This window comes from Chlorocebus sabaeus, chromosome 27, assembly GCF_047675955.1.
Source record: "Chlorocebus sabaeus isolate Y175 chromosome 27, mChlSab1.0.hap1, whole genome shotgun sequence".
NCBI classification, from domain to species: Eukaryota; Metazoa; Chordata; class Mammalia; order Primates; family Cercopithecidae; genus Chlorocebus; species Chlorocebus sabaeus.
In genome coordinates this window covers 4,378,103-4,395,311 of record NC_132930.1, presented here as the reverse complement: position 1 = coordinate 4,395,311, position 17,209 = coordinate 4,378,103, and the positions used below count along the sequence as shown (strand labels likewise).

At 35.8% G+C, this 17,209-nt stretch overlaps 1 protein-coding gene across 1 annotated transcript in view; it reads right to left on the bottom strand.

Moving 5' to 3' along the window:
* The window catches only part of GABRG1 (gamma-aminobutyric acid type A receptor subunit gamma1), a 100,973-nt gene that overhangs the window by 58,383 nt on the left and 25,381 nt on the right, over positions 1-17,209 (bottom strand). The window contains exon 2 of the mRNA XM_008017500.3: positions 13,236-13,384. Coding sequence (XP_008015691.3) covers positions 13,236-13,384 — 149 coding nt within the window. The remainder of the gene's footprint in view (positions 1-13,235; positions 13,385-17,209) is intronic.

Sequence of the window (17,209 nt, the reverse complement as noted above, 5' to 3'; positions counted from 1 at the left end):
CATAGCAACACCAAAGACAAAGGGTACTAAAACATATTTTGGACAGAAAGCTATACATACAAAAATTATTTCAACATTAAGTCACCTATGATGTATATACAGTCAGATGCACCGAAAAAAATGCCACTATGCCTGATACAGTTATCAAGGTATCCAGGACATATTTAACCTAATGTATTAAACACAGTGATGCTATCCCAAGTGGATATAAAATTTGAACATTTATAGCTTGATCTGAAATAAATATACTTAAACTGCAAAACTCATGGAGCAGGGCAACTATCAAAATACCTACACATGGACTATAAAAGACTATATACAATGGATTCTATTCTACAAATACTTGGTAAATATTAAGAGAAACTGGTTTATATTTTAAGCATTGATTTAGCAATTAAGAATACAGTGATTTATAGTTTTAGGGAACTTACATTAGAGAAAACAGACACAAAATAATTATAGTAGAGTATAAGGAGTAAAACAGAAATACAGACTTCTGATGCTTCCTTTGTTGTTTAATTGATATCAAAATATCCACCACCATAAAGACAACTATAAAATGCATTTTTTAATAAAAGCACACAGATAGTGAAGAAAGCACAGCAAACCAGATAGCTAGAATTTGATGTAACAGTTTCCCGAAAATAATGAAAATGAGATGAGTTCTACATTATTCTTTGGCCACTTTTTCCCCTTGATATATTTGCTGTTTGACAGCACAGCAATAGTGACTGAACAGAACAGATCAGCTTAGAACTTTTAGCTCTTTTATTTGGCTGGAGAGACAAAACTTGAAATTAAGGGCTATCAAGACAGCTAGGACTTCCCTGGAAAATACACACACACACACACACACACACACACAGAATTTAATCGAACATTCTACATGTGATTTCCCCTCAAGGCATTTTTTGTTTTCTAAATTGTACATATGTGATGTTGACAAACCAAATATAAGCAGCTCCTAAGCATCTAAAACAACATGAAGAGAGTTGAGCTATTTTAGGGATGTCTAGCCAACCAAGAAGAGAGGATCCTGGAACAAACCTCAGGCTGTCAGTCCATGTATCTCAAATGGTTGGGTCTTAGGCAAAATAAAAGTTTTACCAAGGAAATTATGCTAGTTCTGACCAAATGACAGTGATTTTCTTTACTCAATCTCACTATCGAAACAACATTAAGTCCTCTCTGGAAGAAAACAATATCATGTAGAATCTCTATTATTTTTCACATACCCTACTCGCATTCAATTGAAATTAAGAAACATTCCATGAAATATAATCACATAACCTTAAACAGAGAGATACAATGGAAAATAAAATTTTATAAAGTTACTCAAGTTATCAAGACATTGTAATGATCAAAGATTTTAAAATAACTTCAGTTAATATATATATAAGAAAATAAATGAAAAGATTGCAAATATTATAGAATACCTGAAAATGATATAAAAATTGGGTGTAAATACTACAAATGAGAAACACTGAATGGGAAATGAGGTCTGTAATAAAGAGCAGATTGAAACACAAATAGAGTAGAGAGAAAACTATAGAAGAGCGTATGAGATGTAATGACACGGCAGAGGTCAAACATACCTGCAGTGGAGTTGCAGAGAAACTGAGACAGAATAAAAATGTCTGATGAAATACAGGCCAAGAATTTCAAAAGCAGCTATGTTTCAACCCACAGATTCAAGAGGTCCTATAAACTCCTCAATATAAATATGAAACAAAACAAATCTAAGGACACTAAAATAAAACAGTAGAAAATCAAAGACTAAGAAAATGTTGAAGTTATCCAGAGATAAAATACATTTTATCTTCAAAATTTCAAGATTAATGTTGAAATGTGACTCCGCAACAGAAATAGTAAAAGTCAGGAGAAAATTGAGTGATATTTATGAAATTTGGAAATGAAATAACAGGGTTTCCATATCCATTGGAAATATTCAAAATGAAGGCAATACAAAATAATTTTCATATAAAACTGAAATATTCCATTTCGAGAGACTCGCACCAAAAGAAATACTGCAGATAATATATTTATAAGTGGAAATAGGGTATTTAAGAAAGGAATTAACACCAGAAAGGATAATTTATTGGTGTAAGTTAATTGCTTTTAAACACCTAAAATTAATAATAATCATATCTTTTGGTATTTCAGATAAATATAGAATAAAATATGGAGAGGGGCGGAGCAAGATGGCCGAATAGGAACAGCTCCAGTCTCCAACTCCCAGCGCGAGCGACACAGAAGACCGGCGATTTCTGCATTTTCAACTGAGGTACTGGGTTCATCTCACTGGGGAGTGCCAGATGATCGGTGCTGGTCAGCTGCTGCAGCCCGACCAGCGAGAGCTGAAGCAGGGCGAGGCATTGCCTCACCTGGAAAGCGCAAGGGGGAAGGGAATCCCTTTTCCTAGCCAGGGGAACTGAGACACACAACACCTGGAAAATCGGGTAACTCCCACCCCAATACTGTGCTTTAAGCAGACAGGCACACCAGGAGATCATATCCCACACCTGGCCGGGAGTGTCCCACACCCACGGAGCCTCCCTCATTGCTAGCACAGCAGTCTGTGATCTACCGGCAAGGCAGCAGCGAGGCTGGGGGAGGGGCGCCCGCCATTGCTGAGGCTTAAGTAGGTAAACAAAGCTGCTGGGAAGCTCGAACTGGGTGGAGCTCACAGCAGCTCAAGGAAACCTGCCTGTCTCTGTAGACTCCACCTCTGGGGACAGGGCACAGTAAATAATAACAAACGCAGCAGCTCTGCAGATGCAAACGACTCTGTCTGACAGCTTTGAAGAGAGCAGTGGATCTCCCAACACAGAGGTTGAGATCTGAGAAGGGACAGACTCCCTGCTCAAGTGGGTCCCTGACCCCTGAGTAGCCTAACTGGGAGACATCCCGCACTAGGGGCAGTCTGACACCCCACACCTCACAGGGTGGAGTACACCCCTGAGAGGAAGATTCCAAAGCAAGAATCAGACAGGTACACTCGCTGTTCAGAAATATTCTATCTTCTGCAGCCTCTGCTGCTGATACCCAGGCAAACAGGGTCTGGAGTGGACCTCAAGCAATCTCCTACAGCTACAACCTACAGTTGAGGATCCTGACTGTTAGAAGGAAAGCTATCAAACAGGAAGGACACCTACACCAAAACCCCATCAGTACATCACCATCATCAAAGACCAGAGGCAGATAAAACCACAAAGATGGGGAAAAAGCAGGGCAGAAAAGCTGGAAATTCAAAAAATAAGAGCGCATCTCCCCCGGCAAAGGAGCGCAGCTCATCGCCAGCAACGGATCAAAGCTGGACGGAGAATGACTTCGACGAGATGAGAGAAGAAGGCTTCAGTCCATCAAATTTCTCAGAGCTAAAGGAGGAATTACGTACCCAGCGCAAAGAAACTAAAAATCTTGAAAAAAAAGTGGAAGAATTGATGGCTAGAGTAATTAATGCAGAGAAGCTCACAAACGAAATGAAAGAGACGAAAACCATGGCACGAGAAATACGTGACAAATGCACAAGCTTCAGTAACCGTCTCAATCAACTGGAAGAAAGAATGTCAGCGATGGAGGATCAAATGAATGAAATGAAGCGAGAAGAGAAACCAAAAGAAAAAAGAAGAAAAAGAAATGAACAAAGCCTGCAAGAAGTATGGGATTATGTAAAAAGACCAAATCTACGTCTGATTGGGGTGCCTGAAAGTGACGGGGAAAATGGAACCAAGTTGGAAAACACTCTTCAGGATATCATCCAGGAGAACTTCCCCAACCTAGTAGGGCAGGCCAACATTCAAATCCAGGAAATACAGAGAACGCCACAAAGATACTCCTCGAGAAGAGCAACTCCAAGACACATAATTGCCAGATTCACCAAAGTTGAAATGAAGGAAAAAATCTTAAGGGCAGCCAGAGAGAAAGGTCGGGTTACCCACAAAGGGAAGCCCATCAGACTAACAGCAGATCTCTCGGCAGAAACTCTTCAAGCCAGAAGAGAGTGGGGGCCAATATTCAACATTCTTAAAGAAAAGAATTTTAAACCCAGAATTTTATATCCAGCCAAACTAAGTTTCATAAGTGAAGGAGAAATAAAATCCTTTACAGATAAGCAAATGCTTAGAGATTTTGTCACCACTAGGCCTGCCTTACAAGAGACCCTGAAGGAAGCACGAAACATGGAAAGGAACAACCGGTACCAGCCATTGCAAAAACATGCCAAAATGTAAAGACCATCAAGGCTAGGAAGAAACTGCATCAACTAACGAGCAAAATAACCAGTTAATATCATAATGGCAGGATCAAGTTCACACATAACAATCTTAACCTTAAATGTCAATGGACTAAATGCTCCAATTAAAAGACACAGACTGGCAAACTGGATAAAGAGTCAAGACCCATCAGTCTGCTGTATTCAGGAGACCCATCTCACACGCAGAGACATACATAGGCTCAAAATAAAGGGATGGAGGAAGATTTACCAAGCAAATGGAGAACACAAAAAAGCGGGGGTTGCAATACTAGTCTCTGATAAAACAGACTTTAAACCATCAAAGATCAAAAGAGACAAAGAAGACCATTACATAATGGTAAAGGGATCAATTCAACAGGAAGAGCTAACTATCCTAAATATATATGCACCCAATACAGGAGCACCCAGATTCATAAAGCAAGTCCTTAGAGACTTACAAAGAGACTTAGACTCCCATACAATAATAATGGGAGACTTCAACACTCCACTGTCAACATTAGACAGATCAACGAGACAGAAAGTTAACAAGGATATCCAGGAATTGAACTCATCTCTGCAGCAAGCAGACCTAATAGACATCTATAGAACTCTCCACCCCAAATCAACAGAATATACATTCTTCTCAGCACCACATCGTACTTACTCCAAAATTGACCATGTAATTGGAAGTAAAGCACTCCTCAGCAAATGTACAAGAACAGAAATTATAACAAACTGTCTCTCGGACCACAGTGCAATCAAATTAGAACTCAGGACTAAGAAACTCAATCAAAACCGCTCAACTACATGGAAACTGAACAACCTGCTCCTGAATGACTACTGGGTACATAACGAAATGAAGGCAGAAATAAAGATGTTCTTTGAAACCAATGAGAACAAAGATACAACATACCAGAATCTCTGGGACACATTTAAAGCAGTGTGTAGAGGGAAATTTATAGCACTAAATGCCCACAAGAGAAAGCAGGAAAGATCTAAAATTGACACCCTAACATCGCAATTAAAAGAACTAGAGAAGCAAGAGCAAACACATTCAAAAGCTAGCAGAAGGCAAGAAATAACTAAGATCAGAGCAGAACTGAAGGAGATAGAGACACAAAAAATCCTCCAAAAAATCAATGAATCCAGGAGCTGTTTTTTGAAAAGATCAACAAAATTGACAGACCACTAGCAAGACTAATAAAGAAGAAAAGAGAGAAGAATCAAATTGACGCAATTAAAAATGATAAAGGGGATATCACCACCGACCCCACAGAAATACAAACTACCATCAGAGAATACTATAAACACCTCTACGCAAATAAACTGGAAAATCTAGAAGAAATGGATAATTTCCTGGACACTTACACTCTTCCAAGACTAAACCAGGAAGAAGTTGAATCCCTGAATAGACCAATAGTAGGCTCTGAAATTGAGGCAATAATTAATAGCCTACCAACCAAAAAAAGTCCAGGACCAGATGGATTCACAGCTGAATTCTACCAGAGGTACAAGGAGGAGCTGGTACCATTCCTTCTGAAACTATTCCAATCAATAGAAAAAGAGGGAACCCTCCCTAACTCATTTTATGAGGCCAACATCATCCTGATACCAAAGCCTGGCAGAGACACAACAAAAAAAGAGAATTTTAGACCCATATCCCTGATGAACATCGATGCAAAAATCCTCAATAAAATACTGGCAAACCGGATTCAGCAACACATCAAAAAGCTTATCCACCATGATCAAGTGGGCTTCATCCCTGGGATGCAAGGCTGGTTCAACATTCGCAAATCAATAAACATAATCCAGCATATAAACAGAACCAAAGACAAGAACCACATCATTATCTCAATAGATGCAGAAAAGGCTTTTGACAAAATTCAACAGCCCTTCATGCTAAAAACGCTCAATAAATTCGGTATTGATGGAACGTACCTCAAAATCATAAGAGCTATTTATGACAAACCCACAGCCAATATCATACTGAATGGGCAAAAACTGGAAAAATTCCCTTTGAAAACTGGCACAAGACAGGGATGCCCTCTCTCACCACTCCTATTCAACATAGTGTTGGAAGTTCTGGCTAGGGCAATCAGGCAAGAGAAAGAAATCAAGGGGATTCAGTTAGGAAAAGAAGAAGTCAAATTGTCCCTGTTTGCAGACGACATGATTGTATATTTAGAAAACCCCATTGTCTCAGCCCAAAATCTCCTTAAGCTGATCAGCAACTTCAGCAAAGTCTCAGGATACAAAATTAATGTGCAAAAATCACAAGCATTCTTATACACCAGTGACAGTCAAACAGAGAGCCAAATCAGGAATGAACTTCCATTCACAATTGCTTCAAAGAGAATAAAATACCTAGGAATCCAACTTACAAGGGATGTAAAGGACCTCTTCAAGGAGAACTACAAACCACTGCTCAGTGAAATCAAAGAGAACACAAACAAATGGAAGAACATACCATGCTCATGGATAGGAAGAATCAATATGGTGAAAATGGCCATACTGCCCAAGGTAATTTATAGATTCAATGCCATCCCCATCAAGCTACCAATGAGCTTCTTCACAGAATTGGAAAAAACTGCTTTAAAGTTCATATGGAACCAAAAAAGAGCCCGCATCTCCAAGACAATCCTAAGTCAAAAGAACAAAGCTGGAGGCATCACGCTACCTGACTTCAAACTATACTACAAGGCTACAGTAACCAAAACAGCATGGTACTGGTACCAAAACAGAGATATAGACCAATGGAACAGAACACAGTCCTCAGAAATAATGCCACACATCTATAGCCATCTGATCTTTGACAAACCTGAGAGAAACAAGAAATGGGGAAAGGATTCCCTATTTAATAAATGGTGCTGGGAAAACTGGCTAGCCATAAGTAGAAAGCTGAAACTGGATCCTTTCCTTACTCCTTATACGAAAATTAATTCAAGATGGATTAGAGACTTAAATGTTAGACCTAATACCATAAAAATCCTATAGGAAAACCTAGGTAGTACCATTCAGGACATAGGCATGGGCAAAGACTTCATGTCTAAAACACCAAAAGCAACGGCAGCAAAAGCCAAAATTGACAAATGGGATCTCATCAAACTAAAGAGCTTCTGCACAGCAAAAGAAACTACCATCAGAGTGAGCAGGCAACCTACAGAATGGGAGAAAATTTTTGCAATCTACTCATCTGACAAAGGGCTAATATCCAGAACCTACAAAGAACTCAAACAAATTTACAAGAAAAAAACAAACAACCCCATCAAAAAGTGGGCAAAGGATATGAACAGACATTTCTCAAAAGAAGACATTCATACAGCCAACAGACACATGAAAAAATGCTCATCATCACTGGCCATCAGAGAAATGCAAATCAAAACCACAATGAGATACCATCTCACACCAGTTAGAATGGCGATCATTAAAAAGTCAGGAAACAACAGGTGCTGGAGAGGATGTGGAGAAATAGGAACACTTTTACACTGTTGGTGGGATTGTAAACTAGTTCAACCATTATGGAAAACAGTATGGCGATTCCTCAAGGATCTAGAACTAGATGTACCATATGACCCAGCCATCCCATTACTGGGTATATACCCAAAGGATTATAAATTATGCTGCTATAAGGACACATGCACACGTATGTTTATTGCAGCACTATTCACAATAGCAAAGACTTGGAATCAACCCAAATGTCCATCAGTGACAGATTGGATTAAGAAAATGTGGCACATATACACCATGGAATACTATGCAGCCATAAAAAAGGATGAGTTTGTGTCCTTTGTAGGGACATGGAAGCAGCTGGAAACTATCATTCTTAGCAAACTATCACAAGAAGAGAAAACCAAACACCGCATGTTCTCACTCGTAGGTGGGAACTGAACAATGAGATCACTTGGACTCGGGAAGGGGAACATCACACACCAGGGCCTATCATGGGGAGGGGGGAGGGGGGAGGGATTGCATTGGGAGTTATACCTGATGTAAATGACGAGTTGATGGGTGCAGCACACCAACATGGCACAAGTATACATATGTAGCAAACCTGCACGTTGTGCACATGTACCCTACAACTTGAAGTTTAATAATAATAAATAAATTAAAAAAAAAAAAGAATTACAATAAAGACAAAAAATATATATATATAGAATAAAATATATGGACATAATAGTAAAATGACTCTGTAGTTTATGGAAAAAGGTTTGAATTTTCTTTGAATTATGATAATTACTGATTTCTGATTAAATGTAATAAAGTGCATATTTTACTGACTAAAACTTAAAAATGAATATGTATACAATGCAACGATAGAAGGATAAAATAAAACTACAAATATTTAATCAATTCAAAAATGGAAAAATAGAGAAAAATATAAGCAGTAGAGAACGAATTAAGCAGATTAACAAAAAAGAAAACAATAGAAAGATAGTAGATTTAACACAAAATATTCAGTTATTACCTTAAACATGTCTGCATTAACCACTCTATTTAAAAGAAAGTAATTGTCAGACTTGATGACTAGGAAATGGAAGCAATATATATATTTCCTAAAAGAAATTACTTAATGAAGGACACAAAAATGCTGAAAACTAAAGTATGAAAAAAGATTAAAAAGTCAAATCGGCCAGGAGTGGTGACTCATGCCTGCAATCCCAGCTCTTTGGGAGGCCGAGGCGGGTGGGTCACCTGAGGTCAGGAGTTCGAGACCAGCCTGACCAACATGGAGAAACCACATCTCTACTAAAAATACAAAATTAGCTGGGCGTGGTGGAGCATGCCTATAATTCCAGCTACTCGGGAGGCTGGGACAGGAGAATTGCTTGAACCCGGAAGGAGGAGGTTGCGGTGAGCCAAGATTGCACCATTGCACTCCAGCCTGGGCAACAAGAGCGAAACTCCATCTTAAAAAAAAAAAAATAAAAGTCAAATCATAACTCAAAGAAAACAAATGTAGATATATAATATTAATCAAATTAAATGTTACAGCAAAATGTATTCTACAGACCAGAATGATTGTTTTCTAATGATAAAACTGTTATTTAACAGAAGGTGTAACCATCCCAAAGAAAATGTGGTATATGTATGCGATTGATTACTATTCAGCCCCAAAAAAAGTATAAGAGTCTGTCATTTGCAACAACATGGATAGAACTGGATGACATCACATTAAGTGAAATAAGCCAGGCACAGAAAAACAAACATCACATGTTCTCACTCATTCGTAGGGGTTAAAAATCAAAACGATTGAACTCATAGAGTTAGAATAGAATGATGGTTACCAGAGAGTAGTGAGGTGGGGTAGCAGGGATGGTTAATGGGTATAAAAATATAGTCAAATAGAATAAATTAGATCTATTATTTGATAGCATAGCAGGATGACTACAGTCAATAACAATATATCATACATTTAAAAATAACCAAAATATTATAACTGGAATGTTTGTACCAAAAAGAAATTATAAACACTTGATGTGAATACCCATTTATCGTGTTGTCATTATTACACGTTGTATTTGTATATAAAAATACCTCATGTACCCCATAAATATAAACATCCACTATGTATCCATAAAAATAAAAGTTAAACTTCTTTTTTAAAAGGAGATATAACAGTCCTAAATTTGTGTGTACCTAAAACAATTTCAATATGTATAAAGCAAAATCTTACTGGACTAAAAAAATTTTAAAAGGCTAACTCAACCATTGTAGTCAGAGATTTTTAACACAATTCTTTCAGTAGATGTATAGATTATTTGAGCAACAAGAATTACAAATCTGACTTAAGTATGTTTTCAGACCCAGATTAAATTAATGTAGAAACCAATAACAAAAATATACATAGAACACAGGCTAATTTTTGAAATTAAACAATATTCACTAACTACTGCATGTGACAAAGTAGAAATTACAAAGAAATAAATTGTAAAAGTCTAAAGCAGTACATGAGAAAATTTACATAAATTCCCTGTGTCTTCATCTCCCAATATTTCCTTCAAAAAGTATAAAAAAACAAAAAAACGGAAAAATAGAAGTAAACAAAAATTAAGTCTTCAGCATAACTTGAAGACAAAAAATGCCCACACTTCAAAATGAGTATAAAAGTCAAACAAGTAAACAAATAAAACCCCAAATACCAAATCGTAGAAATGAATCTTTCAAACATTGTCTCACCTCTACTCTAAGGCAACAGTTTATGGTGGGCACAGCAGCCTGAAATAGGCTCTGTATAAGACAGAAGCGAGTCAGTGATGGACCTAAGGTAGATCCCAAAGTCCTGAAGAAAGTAAGTATACCATTAATATGAAAGTATTTAAACATATTGGAGACCAGTACAAGAACTAAGAGGAAAAGGATCTACAAGTATGTGTGATATAAAAGAGTGATATTCAAAATAGGTTGTTTCTGGGCCAAGAAAAAATGTCAAAAACAAAAACAGAAGTGAGCTTTGGAAATTGTAGAGTGACAAGGAAAAGTCAAGGGGACTACCTCATGCTTCTACAAGTAACAGAAGAATCAATGAATTGGAGGTAATAGAATTTCTGCCCCACCACAATCAAATCCACAGTCTGAACTTTGCTATCATTACATTAAAATACATCAATAAGATAAGATCTTGTAGAACACCCACAAACCACAAAATTAAAAGGACAAAATAGTTATTGCAGAAATAAGATATCAAGATCTAATACAAATCAATTGTGGAAAATTCCCACACAAAATAATAAGCAGAAGAAACTGTAAGAAAATACTCCCCACAGTTAAGTATATTCGAACAAAAATTTAGGAATAAGAAAAAATCACCTTGAATAAAATAATTCAGAAACTCAGCAAGATAAATACATTTCTCACCCACACACACATACACAAAAAGGAAAAAATAAATAAAGAATTGGTTGAACTTCAAAAAAACAGAAGAAAAAGACAAAATTATGATGGTCACCAATGAATCAACTAAAACAGCTTAATAATAGGCAGGGAAAAAATGAAGAGAATACAAATGACATAAAGAGAAGTCAGAAAGTCACAGAGAATATTGTGCAGATACAAAGCAGGCAAAGTGTGACTCACACACCTACAGTGGGAATTCATGAAGAAGAAAACCAAAACAACGTAACAGAACAAATATTCAACTTTATATTCCTAAATAAATACATACATACGTAAGTAAATGCCTTTTCCCAAGGTTGAAAAAAAACCTGAAATTACATTTTGAAAAAATTTAACAATGTCTAGAAAAACAGTTACCCAAACTGAACAACTCTGAAATATGTACTAAGAAAATACTTCATGTGAAAGGTTTCTTAAAAAATCTTAAAGGCTTGCAGGAGGAAAAAAAAAGATTAAGTGAATTACAAGGACTGAATAACAGACTGACATTAGACTTTTCAAAAATAACACACAAAGCAAGTTACCAGTGTGATTAGGCTATGAAAGTGAAAAGCCAGTGGAAGAAAACATAAATAGAGGAGTTTCTATATAGCCACTAAGTCCTTCAAGTTTCAAATCAATAGAAAAATAATTTTTACATATAACAACTTTCTGAAAAATCTACTAAAGAGATGACTAAAATAACTTTAGCAAAATAGACCAATGATAAGAATTTTTTATTATTATTATTTAACTTTGATTTTAGGTTCGGGGTTACACATGAAGGTTTGTTACGTAGATGAATTCATGTCATAGGGGTTTGTTGTAAAGATTATTTTATCACGCAGGTATGAAGCCCATTACCCAATAGTTATCTTTTCTGCTCCTCCCCTCCTTCCCACCCTCCACCCAGTGTCTGCTATTCCCTTCTTAGTGTTCATGAATTCCCATCATTTAGCTCCCACTTATAAGTGAGAATGGGTGGTATTTGGTTTTGTGTTCTTGTGTTAGCTTCCTAAAGAATATAGCCTCCAGCATACATTGATAGAGCCTAAAGACTAAAACAAAGATTGGGAAAATGCTGTTAAACAAATTTACAAATAGTACATATTGTGACAAAGCAGAAAATATGTAATTAAAAATAATAAAGCAAAGGAGAAAGAAGAAAAGAAAATAGAAAAAGATCATTAATTGTTGTATGGACAGTATGTGGGAGTTAAATAATATCAATAACAACTGAGAATCCTGAGTAAAGAGCTAATAAATGAAAGACTAAGGCTATTAAAAGTACGAAGGTAAAACTAGAACAAAACCGTGAAACTTCCAAAATACTAAAATAAACCAAACATTAATTAAATGCAAGAAATTCACTGCCCATATAGATACATAGCAAATACTACTAATATATGATGCCAGGGTTGAGCACAAAATTCTCCCTTTTGTTTCTTTTCCCTATCACCGTTCAGTTTCTTAAACACATTTCTCTCTAGCTTTCTGACATTTTTATATACCCAGAAAAAAACCTGTTTTGAAGACTGTGTTTTCACATCACACATACTTGTAGATGTGTAGGGAAAGAAAGAACCCTAGCAAAATAAGAAGACAATGTAACAAAAAAAAAGAAAAATACTGTCCTTAAAAAAGACGTTTAAGCAAACATCATACCTACTAGTGAAATAGGGATTGCTTTACCAGGTATCAGAAACAATTTGAGATTATTCAACATTATACTCTAGTCTTACCCAGTGCAATATGGCATGAAAAATTATAATTTTGGAAATGAGAATGTAAAATATTCATTATTTGTAAAAATGGTCATTATTCTATATCTTATCTTTCAAATATTAGCTCTTTTATGAAGCATTCCTCAGTCTTAGGCAGTTTTATCAAAACTCTGTCAGATATTGTTGTAGCAGTTGGAAAATAATTACATTTTTTTTCTTCCTTCTTATTTCAGACTGTGAACTCCTCAAAACATTAGTGACCATTCCAACCAATAATCCTCAAATTCAGCAGATTTTCTGACATACATCACACACTCCAAAAATAAGAAAAAAATGATTAAAATGGTATCAGTAATGATATGTTTAATAGTCATCAAATTCCCAGAATGGTAACTCAAACTTACCTCCTATATCTGGACGAAGTTTATTGTCATAGCCTTGAAGCAATGAATTCAGAATTTGTGTGATATCTCCTTCATGAATTTTTGGAGCCAAGACCCAGGTTTTGTTCACTGTTAAATCCTCATCATCTTCATCATCTGCCTTATCAACACTAAATAATTCAAAGAAAAAATGGACGGTAGAAAGTTCAATCAAATCATGTATGAAAGTATAGTTTACGGATATTAGAATTGAGTAGGAAAGTCATAATGGTAGACAAAATGGTATTACACAGTAACATTATATTTAGTAAGACCAACACATTTGTCATACAAAGTGCCCTGACATAATACTCAAAAAATGAGAATTCTGTGCCAGAAATACACAATATTAAAATAATAAAATACATTTTTAGCACTCCCACAACTGTCATTAACATTCATAAAAATTATTCCCCCAAAATATGACTGGTGTCCCCTAAATTTGCATAGCATACAATCTGTACACCCACATGTGGTGACCTTAAACCTTCACAACCAAAATAAAAATTAAAAGGTAAAGAGTTACAGGAAAAGATGTAATAATTAGTCTGGTAAAATGTATAGAAAATGGATGGGTAGAAAAAAAGACTTAAGAAAAATTGAGTAAAGACAGGTTTGAATAAAAAGGAAAACATTGTTGTACATACTGTTGCTCATTTCTTTTAAGTCGGAAGAACCCAGCCATCTTTTTCCAAGAACTTTGTCAAAGATTTTATGATCATCAAATTATCAATAGGTGATTCATCTTGCATATATATTTGGGAGGAAGCGTAACTATCACATTTTACTAGAAGTGATATTGGAGAGATCAAATAACTCTCTTCCTTATTTTTATAAATGAGAAAACCAAAGACCACAGAAAAATAGCAAAAACACAAATCTGTTTATCAGCAAAACTGAGACTCAAGTATTACCTCTCCAACGATTGCTTTCTTATACATCTGTGTGCTTAAAAGTGAAAAGATTCAGCTGACTTCTGAATTGTGATAGAAACATCCAGTAATAAAGGAATTCATCAAAAGTAATAAATTACTCTTCTCTTTATTGCCCATAGGTAACCCCATCTTCATTTGAGTAAGGTCATTCTAGACTTAACAACACACCTATCTTAGGAAATCTCTCATTCTCCAGTGAAAAGGGGTCCGAAAAACTAAACACTAACATTGGTAAAATCAAGTAAATCTGTAATTTTCCAGGTTATTCACATATATTTCAAAGATGTGCTTCCCTCTAGCAGTAATGCTAATGCTTTCTACAGTACCTATTCAGAACTCTTTTGCTTTGAATCTCAACACCTTAGCAAATATAGCCCCCACTCGTTTTATCCTTAACCTATCAAGCTGATTTGAATTGCTAAGAAATACATCAAGCATTTGAATACAAGAGAACAGGCCAGTCCGAGATGTTTATGTTGGACTACCCTGGCCTTGAGAGAAGTGTTATTACTTTTGATTGCCACCTCTTTGGTATTTTTTTAGTGCTTGCCTTCTCATTTTGTGAAAGAAAGTGGAATGGTCAAACAAATCCTGAATTCTCAGTTCCATTTCCCAGATATCAGCTGTAACAACCTGGGTATCACATCTGCTTTGTTGGCTGTCTGTGCGATGGTTGAGGGGTTGGGGGACTTCATTGTATCATCAGATTCACATTGCCTTCTATTTGTGTTTTGTGAAGATGTTTTTGTTAAGATGCTTATGCAGATGCTTGTGAAGTTAAAATCTTTATATTGACATAAAAAATTTTATGAGATTTTAGCAGCATAAATTAAAATTTTACTTTCATTTACTATATTATTTCATCTTTATAATAATTATATTAATAGTTATCTTCCACAGATTAATAACTATACTATTAACAATGTTTCTCCTCTTCTTGTGAAATAATTATGCTTGTCACCCCACTAACTTTTAACTTTCCTGTAATCGGTAATAATCCTTCCTGTAGGAGGATTATACATTCCTGTCCTGTTGAACTCAGGTCTCACCCTGTGATTGATTTGGGCTAATGGTATATAACTGACATGCATCACTACCAAGCAGTGGGTTTAATAGCAGTGAAGTTTATTACATCTCTCTTGTCCTTCTGCCAGGTGATACTCAGTCATACTCAGAGGCTACTCCATTACTTCACTCTCAGAGTGAAGGTGACATGGACAGAGCCACAGCTGAACTAAAATGGACATGTAATCTGAGTGAGACATAAACATTTAGGGTTGGAAGCCACTGGGATTTGGAAGTAGTTTGTTACCACAGCACAACCTAATGTGTCTTGGCAGATAGCCTCCGGATGGTCAATTTTATTTGTAATGCTTTGAGAATACAAATTGAGAGATGTTAAGTAACGTATGCCTCAGTTCCGCTATTCCAAATCTCACCAGTTTCTCCCACCACCAACACCTTAGTTAAACAATCTTAGCAAAATCTCTGCCAAAACAATTCTGGCCCCCTCAAATAAATGTATCACTAAAGCACATAGAATGTGCTATTTACGCAACCTCAAGAAAGCTTTCTAGTAGTCAGAGGCCAGCTCTCAGACCCCAAAACCTATGGTCCTTCTACGATTATCATATTGCATTACTTTGCAAATGAAGAAAAACTCTGTGAGAAGTGGATTAACTTGGTAAAATCAAGTAAACTCTGTAATTTTCCAGTTATTCACATATAATTCAAAGATATGTTTCCCTCTCGCAGTAAATACCTAATGCTTTCTACAGTATTTATTCAGAATTGGGGCTCTGATACCTGGTAGAACTGGCGCTACTCTGGTGGAACTGGGGCTCTGATACCTACACTACACAATGAGCACACTATAATATTGTTTTCCATTTGAGATACACTTATATATGAGTAAAAATACTTTGAGCTTGTACTTCTAAGGATGCATTATTATAAAGTAATTACAAAACTTCACTTATAACCCTATAGAGATTCCTGGAGAACAGATCAGTTAACATATTTTTACTTAAGTACATCATTACAGTAATTATTTTGCTCTACTAAACTTGTGTATAGTATAGAAATGTTGTTATATTATTTCCTTCCAATAATTTCCTATTATTTTCTCTAAGTAAATAAGTACATATAAGCTGAGGAATTAGAAATACTGAATTGTCACATATTCTCACTTATAAGTTGGAGCTAAATGATGAGAACACATGGACAAATGGAGAGGAACAACACACACTGTGGCATATCAGAGTGGGGAGGGTGGGAGGAGGGAGAGGATCAGGAAAAATAACTAATGGGGCCTGGGCTTAATACCTGGGTGTTGAAATAATCTGTAAAACAAGCCACCATGACACAAGTTTATCTAACAAATATTTACATGTACCCCTGAACTTAAAATAAAAGTAAAAAAGAACTGAAGTATTAAGAATCCCTGTTGGTGTGTGCTTCTGGAATGTTTGATTTCCTAATTAGACTGGTTGAGATATTGGCAACAACTTAAATTTTAGGTTTTCATTCACCTCCAAATTTCAGTTTTATAGAATGAAATATCTAGTAGGGATGGCAAACCACTGCACATATAAGCAGTTGATCTTTCCTTGAATAATGATTGAATCAAGTGGAAGATTTTAGAAAAAAAAAACAAAAGCTTTTTCTGTTTTTTGTTTTTTTTTTAAATACTAGCAATATTTTGGCAATCTAAAATCCACATGCTGATAGGAATTTATATTGCCCTTTTCTCAGGTAGTAGAGAAGTAATATGAAAATTGACCTCAATAATACTACAAAGTTACCTTTCCTCAGTTTTGACAATAACATAAAAGAAATTTCATTATAGATAATTTATCTACATCTTTTCTCTAAGCTATCTAAGTTATGTTCAGAATATTCATGAATTACTTTCAATATTACATTGGCGTTATTTCGGTGATTGAAAAGTACATCATAATTTTAAAAACATAGTACTTACAGTGTGTTTGATGTCCTGATTTTTTTTTGGAAGCTGGGAGA